Genomic DNA, 20,290 nt, shown 5'->3' with positions numbered 1-20,290 from the left:
GTAAATAAGGCACATCGAAGTACATTTTTAAATAAGGGGTCATTTTTTCGTCATTTTTAACCATGGCTGCATGGAAAAAACGAATTTTCCCAGGGTAACGGCTTAATACTCGAAGAAGCTCAGAACCTAATGTTTCCAAAATTTGAATTTAATTAAAATCGATGCGATAAGTTTATCGCTATCTTCGATGGCCCGAACACACCCATAACGCATATAGAACGTACAATCCCGGCGGTCAGGCGAAAAGGCCACATAACCATCCGCGCGGACGAATACCAGGAAGTCTTCGCTGGACCACCAACATTACGCCACCTATTGGGGGTCTATGATCTAATTAAGACATGAAGTTATTGAAAAATATTGTGCCAGGAATGTCAGCAGGACAAGGGTTAAGGGTAAAAGCAATGTCCATAATTTTATCTTTTAATCATCTTTTTCATTTGTGACAGGATATGCATTGCTCTTGCCATGAATCCTCATCATCATCTGACGTGCCTGTTCAAGATAGCTGATGGCTTTTCTATAGTCACAAATGTGTCCCCAGGCGTTGCCCAAGTTGTATAGTAATTCCGCTATGTAAGAATCTACAGCGTCTTTGCCATTAATACTCCGCCTCATCTCTAGTGCCTGTTCAAAATATTCAATGGCCTTTCTGTGATCACCAATGTGTTTCCAGGTCATACCCATGTTGTTTAGTGAGTTTGCAATGTCGAAATGCGGAGTATGCGCACCATATATACGCCACTTCATCTGCAGTGACATCTCATAATAGCTGATGGCTCTACGGCAGTCATTAAGCTTAGTCCAGCAGATACCCAAATTGTTGAGTGAATAAGCAATGTCGAGATGTGCAATGCCTTCGCCATAGATGCTCCGCTTCATTTGCAGTGACATCTCATGACATCTGATGGCCTTTCTATGATCACCAAGGTTATCCCTGGCAAGCCCCAAGTTGTTAAGTGAATAAGCAATGCCAAGATGAGCAGTGCTTTCACCGTATATATCTCTCCTCATTTGCAGTGACTGTTCAAAATAGACAACTGCCTTTCTGTTATTACGAAGGTCTATCCAGGCGTTACCCAAGTTATTAAGTGACGTGGCGATATCAGGATGCACAGTGCTCTCACCATAGGTGAGCCTCATCATCGACAGTGCTTTCTCATGACAGCTAACGGCATTTCGGTAATCGCCGAGGACGCTCCATGAGTTACCTATGTTGTTGGTTAACCCGGCGATGTGACGGGGTGCAGTCTTGTCACCATAGATGTTCATGTGCATTCGTAATGCCTGTTTATAATAGTCAATGGCCATACTGTGATTACCAAGATTACTCCAGGCGGTACCCAAGTTGCTAAGTGATTTTGCGATATCAGAATGAGCAGTACTCTCACCGTAGATACTCTTGTACATTTGTAGTGCCTGTACCAAATAAATTACTTCCTCTTTGTAACCGGCAATGTGGAAGCAGGCGTTCCCCAATTTAACGAGTAAGCTAGCGATGTCAAGATTAGTAGCTGTTTTGCCATTTTTCAGTAGCTCTTTGTGTAATGCTTGCTCCGTGTATGTCTTATAGTTTTGGTAGTCACAAAGACTTAGGTATACTTCTGTTTGTACCTTTAAGGAATCATCAAATAGAGTTATCGATTGTAGTGATTGTCTGCTGTCATCTTGCAAAAATTGTAAGGAGTTCTTTAGCGGTATTGCTGTGTAATAGTACCTCATGAGTTGTTTTGAATTCGAGACGTAAAAGACTTTCTTTGATATTTGCTCGAAGCCAGAAGTTGTTGGCATTGACGATAAAGCTGACATGTTTTCCACTTGACCATGATTGTTCATGTATGTTCGTAGCCTCAGTTCTGCTGAGATGCTGACCAGCACCATCAAGTGATGTTTGCTCTCATCACTGATGGCTCCTTCCTTTCGCATCTTCTCAATAGTCTCCCAGATTGTAGTCGGCTGTATACCAGCAAGTAGTGCCCAACAAGACACCGCAAGGCTGGAAAATCGGTAGATTTCTTTCTTTACATCCAGCATTTTGTCCGTTGGATTCTGCCTTTCAAACATTTCAGCATTTTCAGTCAACATAGTGTTTGCTAGAAGCCTGGCCACGTTCTTCTCATTTTCTTGAATTCTGTGATCCCACATTGCTATATACTCATCAACCAAGTCCTGCTCTCCGGTAATCAATGAAACATTTCCCAAGACAGTCGCTAGGTGGTAGCCTTTCTTACGGTAAAGCGAAATGTCATCTTCCAGAACTCTAACCATGTCACGTGGTGTGCGGATAAGAAGGGAGTTTTTGCCTCTGCCTAGTGGGGTTTTACATGCATGTGGCATTGCACCGTCAAAAGAGAACCCACGGGGTGTTACAGAGTCGTAGAACCAGTCATCTAGCTTGTTAACTGACTCAAAGTTATTAAGAGACTTAATCGCAATGGCCGGGAGAATGGTTTCCCCAAGATTGATCACTTTCAGATGGAGGTAATGCGTGAGGTTGTGGAAATAGTTCACAATGCTCTCCGTTTCCTTCTCTATCAAAATTGCAAACTCCAGGTCAGAGTATGGTGTTACCAGTCCTGTGGCATGTGAACCCAGTCCTATCATGGCGTACTTACAGGGAGGGGGGCCCATTACCACTATACACTCATCTACAAGACCAATTATGAAAGTCTTTCGCTGATGCACAATAGTGTCAAACATGGCTTTGATTGCTTCTGCTCTCTTCTTCTCCATATCTCCAATGTTTGGGTCATCTTTATCAAGATTAAAAGGATCTACGTGTTGATCAATTCTTTTAATCTCATTTTCCGCGTAACCACGGTGTTCCATCAGCACCGACTTGTGTTTTTCCACATCATCATCAATGGGTACCGTTTTCTCTATACCTATGACGTGCTTCACAAACAAATGGGTTACCTTCTGGATTGATTGTTTGATACCCTCTTGGTCTTCTGCTCTTGCTCGGATCAGTGCTGCATTGCTGAGTGCTGCGGCCTTAGTGAAATCTCCTCCGACTTTTGACAGCATTCCTCTCTTCAAGTAGACTTCGCTTAACTTGCATAGAGGTTCTACCTCTTTCCAGTGTTGACCTGCAATTGCATTATTACCAAATGGCAGTTGAAACGATAATTATAATAACGATACCTTTTAGAATAGCAGCGTTTTACAAAATACATTATATCGTGTTACAAGTTTCGGAAACAAAAAAAAAATACAAAGCTATTCTGTATAATCCAAATCTGAAGTAATCTAGCAGAAATAAATTATGTACGCCTATGACATGAACATGTAATTACCTCGAACATGAACGGCTTGGAGTGCAGCCGCAAATTTTCGTTCCGCCCTGTCCAGGTCCAGGTTCTCCGCGTACTTGATGCGGTGCTGTAGTGTTTCTCTGCCGCCTGAATCTTCACAGCGGTCCAGCGCCGCTCGGTACAGACCAGCTGATTTACTGAACACTGTCTCGTCCTTGTCAACCCTTCCTTTCTCTAGGTACAGATCTCCCAGGCTCTTCAACGATTCTATCTTCAGAAGTTCATTTCTTTCGATAATTCCATTTACGAAGGAGTCTGTATAGCCTTTAATCAGGGGGGTTGTTCCATACCCTTTAAACTTGGTTTTTACTTTGTTTAGGGTCGTCCACACAGCCGACGTGCTGTTGCCTGAATTACTTACAGGTACTTTTACGGTACGGTGATGAAGAGCCAGTTTCTCAGCATATCTGATGCGATGTTGAACAACTTCTTTCTCCTCAAGACTGGTGTAATACCGTAAGAGTTCTGCGTACAACGAGCACGCCTTGTTAAAATTCTCTGCTTTACCAGTGCTCTTGTTTGCTTTATGCAGGTACACATCTCCCAGACTTTTTAAAGCTTCGCGCTCCAGAACCGTATTTTGACCACTTATAGCGTGAACCAATTTCCGTCCGTATCCCCTCTCTACAACATCCAGATCAGAACCACTTTTAAAGATAAAATCTAGTTCCTGAAGTTCTTCCGCCGCTGTAGACAGCTTAGTGTCCGTCATGTTCGACTCTCTTGCCAACGTGCAGTCTTTCTTTTTCTTATATAATTAAAATCTGTTTTTTTGGTCTTTGCTGTGTTCCTAGTAAGATTTGGAACTTCTTTTCCACTAGTGTCCTCACATCACACAGTGTCTTAATATTCCGTTACCAATAAAGTTACAGTTGGTGCTGAATAGAAATGAATTAAATTGGAACTGGAAAGGCACACTGTACGCACTTCTTTGCCTGTTGGACACGTCTGGGTTCATTGACCTGAGAAAGGATGAGAATTGCACGAATCAGAGATGAACGTTGTCTGTAAATGTACATTATAAAAGGCAATAACTGAATTGATTACACGATGATATTTTTATGATTATCACAATGTCTTACACACTGAAAGGTGTGCCTTATGTGCGCTGTTCTAGTGCGAACCATAAATGTCAGAACTGGATGTGGGATAATTGCACAAAATGTTGAAGGGGTATATGTCACAAATACAAAAGATTTTTTAATATAGCAGAACGCTCTTTACGTTGTACGTAACTATCTTGACACTGCTAAAACAGCCTATACTTAAGAGTTAGCCTGAGTGGGCACAGAAACACACAGCCTGTCACTGTCCAGAATTATCCCCGGAAGTCATGTCAATCACTGTACAAGTTTGAGGTCGTGAGTAAATGCCATAAACTGACACAAAAGCTAGACGAAAACTTACTACAAATCAGTCCCCGATCGCTACTGCAGTTAGTATTTGTGAAAGAAGAAGTCCTTAGGTGTAGCTGTACACTTTATGATTGTCAGGGGTACTTCAAGTAGTACTAACCAATGTGGATTTCTATCAATAGTAGCGTACTTGAAGTAGTACAAACCAATGTGGATTTCTATCAATAGTAGCGTACTTAAAGTAGTACTAACCAATGTGGATTTCTATCAATAGTAGCGTACTTGAAAGTAGTACTAACCAATGTGGATTTCTATCAATAGTAGCGTACTTGAAAGAGTACTAACCAATGTGGATTTCTATCAATAGTAGCGTACTTGAAAGAGTACTAACCAATGTGGATTTCTATCAATAGTAGCGTACTAGTGTGGGAGGGGGGCAGACTAGCAAATTCTTGCTATGAAGACGTACATGTAAGACCCGCTGAGTTCAGTTTTGTCAGCGGTGTCGCTGTTGGTAAAGCGTTGATTACGATCGGTAGTATTTAATAATATATGTAAAACTCACCTTTTACCTCTAATCAGACAGGAAAAATTCTCATATCAGCTCACGACTGGCTACACTGTCATCGCCGGCGACTCGAAAGCGGAAGTCCCGACGTTACTCACCTGGGATGTACCATTAGCCCACAGGGGTAGAAATAGACTTCTTGTTTACCTGCTACTCTATTTATAACGAATGAGTTGCAATTGCCACTGGTCACTTGGTGCTTTTGATGCTCGTTGGGGTCAATATACTGTGTATAGTGCCTGTTGCTCCTACGTTAAGCGCAAGAGTAAGTCCCATGGTGTCATTTATATACTATATTTAGATCCATTCGTTTGGGCGGGGTTAAGGCCACACAACACAGTATTTATAGGCGAACCCCGCAAAACTAGTCCGGGCACAAAGTAGTGCTGCACAATACTAGAGAAGGGTGAAGAGATTGTTTTGTGCATGGCATCGAGATAGAACCTGTGGTAAATGTTAGAGGAATACGTCAGTTTTGAGACTGTAAAAGTTGAATTATGGTGCGTGTTCAGTCGGCGTAGATTTGCGCTTGGATACTTGTCACGCCTAGTACTGTGCCTCAGCTGCAGTTCCATGACCTCCGCAGTGGCGCTAATAAAAGAGGGCATGAGAAAAGAACTAGCCGGCAAATCTAAGCTCATTTTCAAATATTTTGTACACTATACCCCGAATTTAAACATATCAAAAATCTGAACCTTGCTTGTGCACCCTACTATGATTTTCAGTGAGTCGAACTGAGTCACTTTGGGGTCCTTAACTATAGAAATCCCCATAGGGCTAATACAGTGTTGTGCCGCTTTAAACTGGATGAGTCTACCACATGTTCTACTCTGGAATACACTTTAGAAGTACACTTCTCGTCTCCTCTCTTTATTCCCTAAAACCTGGGGTGGGGGACAGGGCTAGAAATGGCTCGTTACACTAGGTACTAGGACCTACTACTAAAGATGTGACCCGAATCGCCCAGATAAGGCAATGTGGCGTAAGGTATAGAATACCGCGCCACCGACTCTACCTCGGGCGGATGAGATAAGGACACATACTAGTACAACTGCCACGGTGGTCAAATCTGGGCTGCAAAGTTCCCACATTTCATAGAATCCGAACTGTGTTCGATCGTGTTCGATCTGGGCAATTCGAATCGAACCCGCGTTCTATTTCGGGGTCACCTGCGGTCATTTACAATAAAGCGGCAAAACAAGCCCTTCTGCCTGAGTGCCTCGCAATAGATAAAAAAACAACACTTTTCTATAGATACAAAGAGTTTCCTGGACAGTACATGTCCGCTATAATTTTTGGTGGGTATGTAACATGTAGCGAAGCTACTGTCGTATCCTTGGGTGACCTTGAATACTGTAATGATTCTTTACGCCAGTATGAATAACACAATGCACAATTTCTGGCGATATGACATGTCTCCAAAACTCGTTCAAACCTGGAAACATGGAGAGTCAAACATACCCCATTTACGGCTCAAAATGACTGTAACGATTGTCCCGAAAATCGTGTTTTAGGGATTTTTTAAAAATGGCCTCAATTTTGAATTATGGGTAATTTAGTGAGAAAAATGTCAAAAAATGCCATTTTTTCACCAATATGTCGACAAAAACTAGACTTAAAATCAGAAATTAAAAAATCCCTAAAACACGATTTTTTATCTTATTCCTAGTCTGCGAAAAATATAAAAATCGGGGATCTGGGGTAATATACGTAGCCAGGTTTGAACGATGTTTGCCTAAAAACGTGACATGACTTGTGCTCGAAAACCCGAAAATAATCGTCTTTCTGAGCAAAATTTTTAAAAATCAGTGATTTAACATAAAAAGCTAACATTTAAAGGACGTTAAGACGATAATTTCATTTTAATTTGACGAAATTTACCCCTAAATATCATTTGTTTATTTTCAAATATTTTACGGGTAGTCCAAAACAGGCCAAAACAGCGTCTTGTAACCCGATACCTTTTCGAACGCGCATAGCAATGGGAAAGAATGCCGTAGTAACAGACCGCCGTGTGCTCTTGAGAGACCTTCGTTTTCGACTGAACAAGTACAAAGACCGTGTGAAAATGCAATAATTTGACACAAAAGCTAGACGAAAAACTTACTCATATTAGTCCCCGATGGCTTAGTACTGCAGTTAGAATTTGTGAAAGAAAAGGTTCCCGGGTGTAGCTGCACAATTTATGATAGCCAGGGATAAATGTTAGTGAAACCAAGGTGAATTTCTATCATTAGAACCGCAATACTGGGGGAGGGGGGCAGACTAACAAACCCTTGTCACGAGAAGTACATGCAACCCCCGCTGAGGCCACGGTCACATTTCCAAGCCGGGGCCCGGCCGGGTTGTTTGCGTGAACGAAAAAGAAACAATTTGTACAAAGAGTATACACAAATAGTGCTCAAGGTTAATTTTCCAAACCTTATTTTGTGTTTTGCTGTCTCATATCATAATTTTCGTTCCAAACGACTGCCCGCCCGGGCCCCGGGTTGGGAAATGTGACCGCGCCTTGAGTTCAGTTTTGCCAGCTGTGTCGCTGTTGGTAAAGCGTTGATTACGATCGGTAGTCAGTTTAATAATAAATGTAAAACTCACCTTTTACCTCTAATCGGACAGAAAAAAATCTCATTTCAGCTCACGACTGGCTACACTGTCACCGCCGACGACTCGAAAGCGGAAGTCCCCGACGTGACTCACCTGGGATGTACCATTAGCCCGCAGGGGTAAAAAAAAGACTTTATGTTTACCTGCTACTCTATTTATAACGAATGAGTTACCATTGGTAACTCGATGCTTTTGATGATGCTCCTCGGGGTCAATATACAGGTACATGTAAAGTGTCTAATGCCCCTACTTTAAGAGCAAGAGTAAGTCCCATTTGTGTTCATACAGATTCATTCGTTTGGGCGGGGTTAACCGGTAGTTAACCGGTATTTCTGGAACATTCCATTGACCGAAAGGAAATGGGCAAGGTAAACCGTCTTTTCTGGGGTAGATTCTTCTTCGATAAAACTTATGTTCGTGTACCACGGCAAATTGTGAAACCTACGCAAACAATGCAAGCGTAAAGTGATCTTTATTGCAACTGACAACCACCTGTTTCTAGCAATGGATTTCTTGTAGGTAAGTTGACAATAGCATCATTGTAGGAATGACAGTTTGAAATCATTGGGAGATTTTGTTAAGCCGAAATCGCTTATATAAAGAACAGATGATTAGGCATGACTTGACATAGATTAAAGTAAAAGATCAGCGGATTTTTACCTTCGCCAAGAAGGTTATGTTTTCAGGGGCGTTCGTGTATGTGTGTGTGTGTCTGTCAACACGCGTACGATAACTTGAGAAGGCCTCAATGGATTGTCTTGATACTTGGTAGGTGGGTAGGTCTTGATGAGACCTCAAAATGATTAGATTTTGGGCCCCCTAGCGGCTTGTTATGGTACTGCAGCTGAACTTCCGGTTTTGATATCTCATGATCTAGACATGCTATGGTGATGAAATTTGGGTGGTAGGTAGCTCTTGTGCTGGGGAAGAAGTGATGTGAGTTTAGGCCCCCTAGCGGCTTGCTCTGGAACTGCAGGGATATATTCTTGAAAATATTCAAAAGGGGATAACTCAAGAACCAGTTGACGGATCGTCGTGATTTTTGGTATGTAGGTAGCTTACGTGATGCTTAATATATTTATGTGACAATTATGCAAATATGGATGTAATTTGCATAATTTATGGGGAAATTCTATAAATCATCTGCATTCCATGATAGGATAATTGAAGCTTGTGACATTGGTAATTGACAACGAGAGAAACACAGGAAGATATTGATTATGTTAATAATGACTTAATTTGCATAATTAATTAGAAAAGTTTATAATTATGTAATGATAACTGCCTAGAATTTCATACTTGTGGTATTTGAAAGTTAAATTGAGGTGAACATCATTAAACATAATTTATTCACATCAGGACCTCATTTGCATAATTTATTAGGAAATGCTAGAATGCATTGTTTGTTAATATAAGACTGTCTTTTGGTTGAGATTATGATAAAATGATATAATTCATGAAAATTAGGTTCCTATTTCTTAAATCAGGGGGGAACAATCTAATCTATAATTTGTCAGTCATAAAGATTAACATCATTTGGCGAAGGTATGAGATCGGGGAACTCTAGTTATATATGATTTGTCCTACATGTCCTATCTATATGGGGCTAAGAAAGGGTCACAAACAAGTTTTGGAAGAATATCTTACACCTCAATGAAATATTTTTAAAGACTTTTGTGAATTTCGCGTTTTATACATTACCAGTACTATACTTTCTTGCTTATTCCGTCTAGGAATTTTCCCTGGCTAACTTACACAAAGCAACATACATGCTTATATATGTGACCTCATATAGCAAGAAATAGGAAGGTCTCTAAGCTTGATATAGCATCCAATTTATAAAATTAAATTCTACTAAAACGTCCCTCATGTTCTGGTAAGATATATTGAAATTCTTTTTCCAGGAGTGATATTATGCACCAGTGTTAATGTACACGAAGACAGACTGCATGCCCGTAGCCAGGGGGGGTTCGGGGGGTTCGGAAGACTGGAATCGTAGAAAAACTGCTCCCTTTGTCATTGAATAAAAATTTATCTCTGATTTTTTCTTGTAAATCCTCTCAAAAATGCACGAAATGCCATTTTAGAAGGTTCATTTTTAAAAATTTTCCGGGGGAGCATACCCCCGGACCCCCGGGCCCTAGGAACCTCGCGCCTTCGGTGCTCGCCTCGCGCCTATGGCGCTCGAGGCCCACTCAAGCAGTAGGAAGACCCCCCCCCCCCATTCAAAATCCTGGCTACGGGCATGGACTGGTCAAAAGGAGAAGGCGTATATTGCAAGCAAATGAAAGTTTTTGTAATCTCTACTCAGATTACCAACATTCATGCAGGTCAAGCGCCATCGCGCGGTTAGTATAGGAATTGCAACAGATTCTGAAGGTTGTCCATACAACTTACAAGGCTGACTTTGTGTGAAAATACTTGCTTTAGAAACTTCAGATGATATCTTGGATGGATGATTCTATTCATGTATGAGGTTTCAGGAACATAGTACGTCGATAAGTCGACTAATTACCTCCGTGAAAATGGAGGTATTGTTTTGCTGTCTGCTTGTGCTTCTGGATATTCTGGCTAAGGCCACAACAAGTAAATTTTATGGATGACGTCCTTTGGAGACCCTAAATCTAATGCGAGAGGGCGAAAAAAAAACAAGAAGGGCCCTAAAAAACAAGATGTCTAGATTAGAAATATACTAAGAGACGACAAATGTTAGGACACAAATTGAATGAGGTGACGCAGTGTAACAAGCAAGAAGTCTTTTATTCATCGTCAAAACAGCAATAAATCAGGCGGAACAGCAGTTGTCGTCCTGTCCTGTTTCTTTCATCACATTTTTGCAGGCCTGCAAAAAATAAAGAATAAAATTGCGGCACTGTCGTGACTCTTTGGTCATAGTTACAGGAAGCGGAATTTCTTGGGTTTTTTTTCTTGGAACAGGCCAAAATCAATGCGCGCGTGGACGTCATCCATAAAATTTACTTGGTGTGGCCTAACAATAACCTATAAGCTGCTGATGGATTTTGATGATATCGATATTAGGCATGTGGATCATGGGCCTCCTAGCGATTTGCTTTGGTGATGCAGCAGAACTTCCAACCAACAGACAACCACTGAAAACAGCTTCTATCACACACACCACCCTACTCCCTTCTTCCTAAAAAAGAGGACTTCAGTTAGATACCAGAACTGTAAATAATAGTGTAGTTTATTGCAAATTCATGCCCGGGGGGCTAATTGCAGATTACAAACAAACAATGAAACGTAGTATAAAATAACTAAAATCTACATGATAAAAGGTAGTTGTCTAGAGCTATAGCTATGTCTAAAACTATGTTTGACTTCTCTTTTTTTAGACCATGGAAGACGTACACCTTTTCCAAAATTAGTGGGTTTTGGGAAGTTAAAAGAAGAATAGTTTTTTCTTTGTCTGTAAGTCTAGTAAAATTAGGATAAATTGTAGAAGTTTGAATAAATAACTCATTTATAATGAATAGAAATCCAGTTTGGGCTTCTCTTCATCTGATAGACATGTTCTGTGTTAGGCCACACCAAGTAAATTTTATGGATGACGTCCTCGCGCGCATTGATTTTGGCCTGTTCCTAGAAAAAAAACAAGAAATTCCGCTTCCTGTAACTATGACCAAAGAGTCACGACACTGCCGCAAATTGTTATAGATTGACGTGAAACCCGTAACGCGAAATGGGTAAAGAGCACATGCTTTGTTTCTGCAGGCCTGCAAAAATGTGAAAGAAACAGGACAGGACGACAACTGCTGTTCCACCTGATTTATTGCTGTTTTGATGATGAATAAAAGACTTCTTGCTTGTTAATCTGTGTCACCTCATTCAATTTGTGTCCTAACATTTGTCGTCTCTTAGTATATTTCTAATCTAGGCATCTTGTTTTTAGGGCCCTTCTTGTTTTTTTTTCGCCCTCTCGCATTAGATATAGGGTCTCCAAAGGACGTCATCCATAAAATTTACTTGGTGTGGCTTTATATATAACGTATGAGTGGGATTATCCAATGACGAGTAGTTTTACACCCCTGTGTGGATTTCCATATCATTGTCCATTGTAGAATTAACTTGTGATTACGTACTTTCTACATACCATCGTCGAGGCCCTTTGTTCTACATTATTCTTCAAAAGGCCTTGGCGACCTTCATTATTCAAGGTCGCAAGAGCCGCTATCAACTTATGCAAACAGTATCTAAAACTACTAACCACTGTAGTATTTACTCAATCGAACTTTAAAACTTTATCAAAAACGCATTATAAATTCTGACACCGTAAGCTTTTCATAATATTGTCTTCCTCTGTCTTCAAAAAAGACAGTAGTTTTTACTAGTAGTTTCTTAGTAGTTATCAGTAGTTCTATGTGAACTAATTGTCTGGCCTGGGTTTTTTTAATACCATATGTTTTTTCTGTTCCTGCAATTAGCCCTCGGGCATGAATATAATTTGCAATAAAACAATTATCATAATTCCTTTATTATACTAAGAGTAAGAAACAACTCAAAATCTATCACAAGAAAAACAGACTTTGAAAGGACGTTTGGACTCGTTTATTCTTGAATCTTGATCTAAAAATAGAAACAAGAGTCCAAAAATCGCCAGAAAGATGTAACAACAGGCATCACGCCACGATCTGTCGAGAAGGTATATTGTAGGCAATTTGTTTGGTCAAAGAAACATCCATACTTCTGATGGCTGTTTAACCGGGTCAATATTGATTGGCCACTCGAAAAGTCGTTCGATGGTGACGTCATTTCGTTCCAAACTCCAAGGCCGCCATTTAATTTTTTCTCACAAGGACATTCGCGTGCTGTCCTTTCCGTGAACTTCAGGAGTCGTTGTCCTTTTTGTGAACTTTTAAAAAATGTCACAGAACAAATATTAACTATTGAAGTTTGATATGTCATAGCGATGCTTTGGTAGGCTCGAGAGTAAATGTAGCACGTAATTTGCCGTATCATTCGTGAAAGTCGGTTTCAATTAATTAGGTCATTATGTCAGCTGTTTAGATTCTCAATCTAAGAGAACTCAATTGTTAATTGAATAATTAGCAAATTAACTTCTAGAATTATTTGATTATCAAATTAATGAATCTAAGATTGTCTTCATTGTACATTACTGTTAAAAACGTTTACTGAGCGTCGTTTCGAAGAAAGCATTACATTTATCTTTTGAATTAAATGTTGATATGATATGTGTATAATCATTTAAAAAGCATGAACATATCTACATGATTTATTAAAACTAAGACATAGCCTCTCCAAAGCAGGCTTCGTTTTTGCTTATTACGTCCCGATACTGAGGTGGTGTTTGGGATGTGTTTTTGTGTGTGTTTGTCTGATGTGCCTGTGTGCTCGTAGGTGGTGTCGTCGTGGTTAACATAGATTGCTCTTAGGGTCAAGTTGGAAGAAAATGATGTCTGGCAAACATACACACGCACAAACAGACGCACACGCACACACACACGTGCGCGCGCACACACACACACACACACGTGCGCGCGCGCACACACACACACACACACACGTGCGCGTGCACACACACACACACACACACACACACACACACACACACACACACACACACACACACACACACACACACACACACACATATATTCATGCCTGCACAGAGAGAGAGAGGGAGAGGGAGAGATTAAGAAAGAGACACAGAGAAATTGAGAGAGAAAGAAAGGGAGGGAGACAAACACACAAACACACTGAAAACGTGTTGGCTGATAGACCGGCCTGCCATACCTATAGATGACTCACTGATAACCATGTGTTTGTAACGTCACGTGGGTCTGTTAGCATCAGAGTCCCTCGATAGTTTAGTTAATAAATGATCTGCAAGTTTGTACAGTCTGTATCAGTGTCAACACTGGGAGCGAGTTGCGTTAGACTAGTGTGCACCAGTCCCACCGCGTACAACCTGCACTTTGAACCGTCAAACGCATGCAAAAAGGCACGGAAGGAGTCGAGCCACGCATTTAGTACCGACGTTTTGTGAGCAGAAGCGCGGCGTGGAGAGTTGGTTTTACCGCGTGTTTGCGAACATGGCGATCATTAAGAAGTGCTGCTGTTTCGATGTGCGGACTGGGACTCAAATCATGGTCAGCTTTCATCTGGTACGTACCGTAAACTGTCTTCTATACATACAGATAGGGAAAAATACAATAGGGTGCGGTCATGAAACTCCAAGCAGATGCGGTTAGACTCAATGTTATACGCATGTTCTGGAGGCTCTTACTGTTGGTTAGTAGGTTTTTCTTTTCCCCTTTAAAGAACGAAAAGGGTGAAACACAACAAAGACTTAACATATAAGGCAAAAACAAGCAAAACAGACTGAGAATGGATTTCCTGTATCTGCTTGGAGATTGTAACTGGCAACAACCAACATTATATAATACTGTACTGTACAAATCACCTGAATAGTTTTGTTTTGTTTTGTTTTGTTTTGTTTGTATCATCGGTGTGTGTGTGTCGTGTGTGTGTCGTGTGTGTTGTGTGTGTGTGTGTGTGTGTGTGTGTGTGTGTGTGTGTGTTAGTGTGTGGTAACAGAATAAGTTGTAACTTCACATTGTCTTGTCCTTTCTGTAATGCTAATACAAATTATACAGATTATGGTACTACTACAGGGCGGTTGGATAAACATACTAGTACCGTAAGAGCTCCTTTTAGTTCTACTGTACTAGTGTAGACAATACCTCTCTGTAAATATTGTATTCTTTACTATTGTAATAAGCTATAATTCCGCGTGTATGAAATGTAATCTCCAAGCAGATCCCTTTCGGTGGCAAAAAGACAGTATCAAATTGGCCAGGCAGTATCCATTAGCCAGAGAAGGTCCGCGGCCACCGACGAAAAAAACGGCCAATCATATATAAAAAGCTAACGATCATTCCCCCACAACCTCTGCTTGGAGATTATATGAAATGCTGTCAGGGTTGCAACATTTCTTATCTCATGACGTCACTGAAATACGTAATAACCTTGAACTATAGCGTACATATTACATGATAATTCATAACGAATAGAGGATTGTTGTTTTATAACTTCAGATAAAGTTTACTATCGCAGAGTAGAACTCGCTGTCACCAAGTACAGTAGGGGCATTGTCATTAGATATCTTTAAACAATGTCTAGAGTTAGATGTTCAAGGGTTAGGTGTCGATCAGTGTAATGTAGCCAGCTGCCGCCGCGCCGCGTGCCTGCGAAGCTAGTGTGTTACGCAGAAGGGCGGTTATACTGACTTTACAGATACAGATACAGAGACAGCTAGAGACAGATACAGTCAAACGTATACTAGTGACCACCTCGGTATAAGGACCACCTGGTCAACGTGGTCACTTTTCGACCAGTGCCTGAAGACATAATAAGATCCATTCACAGGTTATGTAGTGCTGTTGTTCACAAATTAACTTGCTAACAAACAGCTGCAATTTACGGGAGGCCGCTAGGGGGCCAAAACACTCCCTTCTTTAACAGAAGAACTTTATTGCACGACAATTGCACATGGTACAATGTATGGCAAACTACATAAAGAAAACAATAAAATAAATGTGTTGAATAAGACCTAATGTCGAATAAAACCTAACATATCTTAATTACTCAAACAATAAGGGCTAGCGCAAGTCTTTGATAAAGTGTTACAATCGAGTGGGCTAATCACAAGTTTCGGTATTTTTTCTAATAACAAACATACTAAAGACACATTGTCCACAAACAAATAAACAAAAAAAGGAGGAAAACATGAATAAACTTTACGGTTTTTCCGATCACAAAAGTAACAAAAAAAAACTAACGCCAATAACAACACGAACCCAGTCACGGAAGTCATTAATTATAAGCCATGTATTTACATTCGTGTTTGTGGCACACGAAACCCTTGTTTTGTTCCATGTCGTACTAGTATAGGCACCCGACTTAGACTACATTACGATCGCGTAAACTTCCATTCTAATAATCATAAACAAATGTTTGATGGTTTTGCTTTTGAAACAGCCGCTTTGGAGCAAGTCGCGTAATCGTAAAAAGAGGACTTGTTTGGGACAGAAAAACAGTTGTAGATTGTTTTAGTCATAATTTGTGTATCATAATTTCTAAACTCTCTTCTCTGATCGACCTGTGTTAAACACTATTGCGATAGAACGTTCCACCGGCAAAATGACCAAAAACCTGCCGTAAGTTTCGTGAACCATTACGCTTGGGTACAAGGTGCTACACTGAAGTGAAATACACAGCTGTGCAGCTTTAATCGTTGTGATCTTTATCTGCCAATATTATATCTCATGTTGCGCGAGCTTTTGGTCAGATAAACTATTACCAAAGGTATGTGCGTTTGCATGGAACATAGGCCGGAATTAGGACCCCTCCCGTTAAAGTTAGAGCACAGTTGACAAGACAAGAAGTATGATTTTAAGATATGGCCTTGAAAGTTGTTTACGGAACTGACTAATGCATTAGTGATGTCACCGTGTCAACATCCTTGTACGTGTGTTGTTTTTGCATGCCAGAAAATTTCCGATATTTCATCAAAACAACAGACTATATGTAGTTAGTAGTAAACTAGATAATTCTATAGTGTTCGCAGTACCTGCGGCACTTGTGGTAATATTCGAGAGTTTTGGCAATAAACGACAAAATACACCATTTGATTTTAAAAACAACAGCCAAACTTGTCCTAAAGAGTCAAGGTTAAAGTACAGATTGTCGTGTTTTGGAGATCCAACCATGTGGTGTGTGGAAAAACCCTGCCCGTTTGTGTGAGAGTATTTTGGCACAAGTCAGAAACACAGGAAGTACGAAATAGTGATGATAATGTTTTATCACATTATCATCACTACTTCGTGCCTGCGAAGCTGGTGTGTTACGGTTATACCGGCCATACAGAATCAGAAGATACAGTATCCGAATGTTTCAGGACACATGTTACGGCGTCTATCCCAAGAATACATTCAGCTTGCGATCCTAGAACATATATGACCGGTTCCTAACTTAAATCTCCTTGATGGCACAGCTGTTAGTGTAAGTCATGTCACAGGAGTACACTGTCATTGTGGGTTCCAGAAAGTTCTGAGTCACAAAAATAACACACCTTTGTACTTACTTTGATATACGCAGTTCGATCAATGTTCAAATGCCCCCCCCCCGTTTCCTGCCCCTCCTTTGTGGTACCACGCTGTACGTCACACAAGCGCAAAGTCTGCCTGCAGCTCAAACAAAGTTTACTGCTATCTAATGTCACCTCTATCTGATTGTTATAATACGAAGGACTGTTCACTATTGACTGTGGTGTCAATGACCAAGATGTCAGCCTACCGGATATAAGAGAGAGAGAGGGGGAGGGAGAGAGGAGAGAGAGAGAGGAGAGAGAGAGAGAGAGAGAGAGAGAGAGAGAGAGAGAGAGAGAGAGAGAGAGAGAGAGAGAGAGAGAGAGAGAGAGAGAGAGAGAGAGAGAGAGAGAGAGAGAGAGAGAGAGAGAGAGAGAGAGAGAGAGAGAGAGAGAGAGAGAGAGAGAGAGAGAGAGAGAGAGAGAGAGAGAGAGAGAGAGAGAGAGAGAGAGAGAGAGAGAGAGAGAGAGAAAAAAAGAGAGACAGAGAGAGAGGAGAGAGAGATAGAGAAGAGAGAGAGAGAGAGAGAGAGAGAGAGAGAGAGAGACAGGGAGAAGAGGGAGAGAGACAAAGACAGAGAGACAGAGAGACAGAGAGGAGAGGGCCTCAGGGGACCAAAGGGCCTTGTAAGAAGAGGAAAAAATACAAAAGAAAGCATTTTGCAAAAATAGACCAATATATACGTACCAACAAAACATCACTGTATAAAAATTGATAACCCAGCTTTCTTTAAAGCAGCAAAAGTGCACCTGTACAAGTTCCTATGGTAAATTTGTCCAACGAAAAATACGCCATTATATTCTCCGCATGTGTGCATTACAAACATTTGCCCAGCGAGGTTTGCTCATGTACTCAAAATGACAATTAAGGAGAATGGTCGATATATTAAAACCTTTCGAGTGTTTGCAGTCCATTTACTTTAAGAATAAGGGAAATAAAACACTACTTTCAAAGGTAATGAGTTCACTGGCAGATTTTAGGCGTCTTTTATGAGATTTAAACATAGTAAAACAAATCTGTCGTTCTTTTCGTTGTATTCGGCAATTATTGTTGACTACCAAAGAAATGTTTTAAGAATTCTTATTGACAAACGTATGAATACAACTGCCGGCATTATGAAATGCTGTATTGAGGCCTGCGTTGCAGATAATAGAAGCATTGACAGACGTAGAATGTCCAGACTATGCATGATGTACAAAATGACTAATAAACTGGTGGACGTACCAACCACTAAGTATCTGATACCAGCCCAGAAAAGAACAAGACACAGTCATGCCTTCAAATATCAGAGTTATCAACCAAGAATTGAGGTATTCAAAACTCGTATTTCCCCAGAACTATCGTAGACTGAAACTCGTTGCCACCAAGCACAATATTGGGGCATCATCACTAGAAAACTTTAAACAACTCCTGCAATCAAATGTGCAAAGATTGAGTGTGACAAGTCGTTTGGTGTGATATAGCTAGCTGCCGCCGCGCTGCGTGCCTACGAAGCTGGTGTGTTACGCCGAAGGGCTATACCGATACAGATACAGATGTTTATGTAGAATTACGTGGACAAAGTTAAAACATTTGCTCTTTGTGAATTGAAGACGTTTCGGCAGTAGACAAAATGTGATTTGATAAAGAATCGTAGCAAACACCTAAAGCTCAACAAAGACTTTCCAATTATATTGAAGACTATATTTAACGTGTGCCATTTAAGATAAGAATGGCCCGTCTATATTATAAAGGCAGACACAACCGCATTCCTCTAGAGCAAAGGATTTGCCAATTTTGCGATTTAGATAAGATTGAGGATGAGTATCATTTCGTAGACGATTGTACGTTATATAGTAATGAGAGAGATTTCCTATATTCTTATATAACAGATAAGTTCCCCAGCTTTGGACATTTAAATGAATCAGAAAAATTTATATTTCTTATGAAACTTGACAAACCATGTATCATTAGTTCTATATGCTCGTACATCTATAACTGCGTCAAGAAGCGAGAAGTCGAACAATGTAAATAGTAGATCACATTAGTTTGTATAGTTTTAGTATCATTGCTGTATCCTTTTCCTTGTCTATTCAAGACCTGTACTTAGCTTGTTAGAGCACAAATGTACAATAAAGTTCTTTCATTCATTCATTCATATATTGTAAAGAACCCAGTCACAAACGCCGTACGTGGGGTCGTGTGGCGTAGCGGCAGAGTACGCGACTCGGAACTTAGAGTCCGGGGTTCGAGTCCTGACATGCCACCGATCTTGTGCCCTAATTGGGAAAGGCACTTTACACGGCTTTTTCCTCACTTAGCTCAGGTGAACATGAGTATCGTCCTGTCATGTATTTGTCCCCTGTGTTGGTGGCGGCATTAATATAAGTTGAAAAAAACTTGAGTGTGTCGTCACCACGTCTGGTGATTACATGTTGGAATAATAATAAAAAAATAGAAAATAAAAAAAACGCCGTACGTACGACCGTGATACAGATACAGATACAGATTCTTTACTGATACAACAAAAAGTACAGGGACTTTTGTATGGTCCTACAACTAAAGGTTTAACAAAGGTAAATGCATGTATGGATAACTTCGTCCTACGTACAGAATATATGTATGTGGCAAATTACATACAGAATATATATCAGTAATAACAATAAAGGTATAACTACTCTCTAACATGTAGTCTCTAAGATTGAAACATTCTTTAATGTATTTTCCTATTTGAGCACTGTATTGGTTATCTCCCCTGAAAATGTAATTGAATTTATCTATAGGATCTAACGTATTGAAGTCAATTGAAAAAGCGGAAAGAAAAGTGAACAGCAATAGGCGCTTATCATTGTATAGTGTACAATCCATTTTAAAATGGTGATCATTTTCAATCATGTTTGGACAAAATGGACAGAACCTTTGGTCATTTGATATGATCGCAGACGGAGGGCATTCTTGGAATTGTCGTGCATGTGCTGACTTGTTAACAAAAAAAAATCTTGTCGGCGATTGGTTCTCTGCTTGAACATTCTACGACATCAAAACCGTACGACAGCCTAGAGCGATTGTGACCTCGACCTTTAGAAAATCATCATTGTTATTCTTAAACATATCTATCTTTTATTGTGCCTTTATTGGGCAAAGGTTACAGCACTATACTCCTCGCGTGTCTCGCTTTCTCTGTGACACCGCGCCAAGACTAACAAAAACAGCGTCAAGTGTTTACCAACCATTTTGCGTCCAAGGATACACGAAACGTCTGAGCTTAAAAACAAATGGTTATTTTAGTTACGAAGCTAGTATATATATATATATATATATATATATATATATATATATATA

The 20,290-nt window shown here is 40.3% G+C and overlaps 2 protein-coding genes across 4 annotated transcripts in view; one reads left to right on the top strand and one right to left on the bottom strand.

Moving 5' to 3' along the window:
• Positions 1 to 288: 288 nt before the first annotated feature.
• LOC109485584 lies at positions 289 to 7,904 on the bottom strand. Of its 3 annotated transcripts, none has more exons than XM_019789267.1 (3): positions 7,833 to 7,904; positions 3,297 to 4,276; positions 289 to 3,089 (listed from the first exon to the last, which is right to left on the bottom strand). In XM_019789267.1, the coding sequence occupies exons 2-3, from the start codon at positions 4,024 to 4,026 to the stop codon at positions 424 to 426; spliced, it is 3,396 nt and encodes a 1,131-aa protein (XP_019644826.1). In that variant the 5' UTR covers positions 4,027 to 4,276; positions 7,833 to 7,904; the 3' UTR covers positions 289 to 423. The 3 variants fall into 3 exon arrangements, with proteins under 3 accessions (XP_019644826.1, XP_019644825.1, XP_019644827.1); XM_019789266.1 differs by lacking the exon at positions 7,833 to 7,904 and adding an exon at positions 5,235 to 5,318; XM_019789268.1 differs by lacking the exon at positions 7,833 to 7,904 and adding an exon at positions 5,242 to 5,306.
• A 5,877-nt stretch (positions 7,905 to 13,781) lies between these two features.
• Positions 13,782 to 20,290, top strand: part of LOC109485644 — a 15,378-nt gene continuing 8,869 nt past the window's right edge. Inside the window, exon 1 of the mRNA XM_019789334.1 lies at positions 13,782 to 13,984. Within this exon, the coding sequence (XP_019644893.1) occupies positions 13,913 to 13,984 (72 nt within the window). The 5' untranslated portion in view covers positions 13,782 to 13,912. The remainder of the gene's footprint in view (positions 13,985 to 20,290) is intronic.

Source organism: Branchiostoma belcheri, unplaced genomic scaffold (genome assembly GCF_001625305.1).
Source record: "Branchiostoma belcheri isolate BF01 breed outbred unplaced genomic scaffold, Haploidv18h27 scaffold77, whole genome shotgun sequence".
Taxonomy (NCBI): Eukaryota; Metazoa; Chordata; class Leptocardii; order Amphioxiformes; family Branchiostomatidae; genus Branchiostoma; species Branchiostoma belcheri.
The sequence above is the reverse complement of the archived record's forward strand: the minus strand, read 5'-3'. Positions and strand labels throughout refer to the sequence as shown.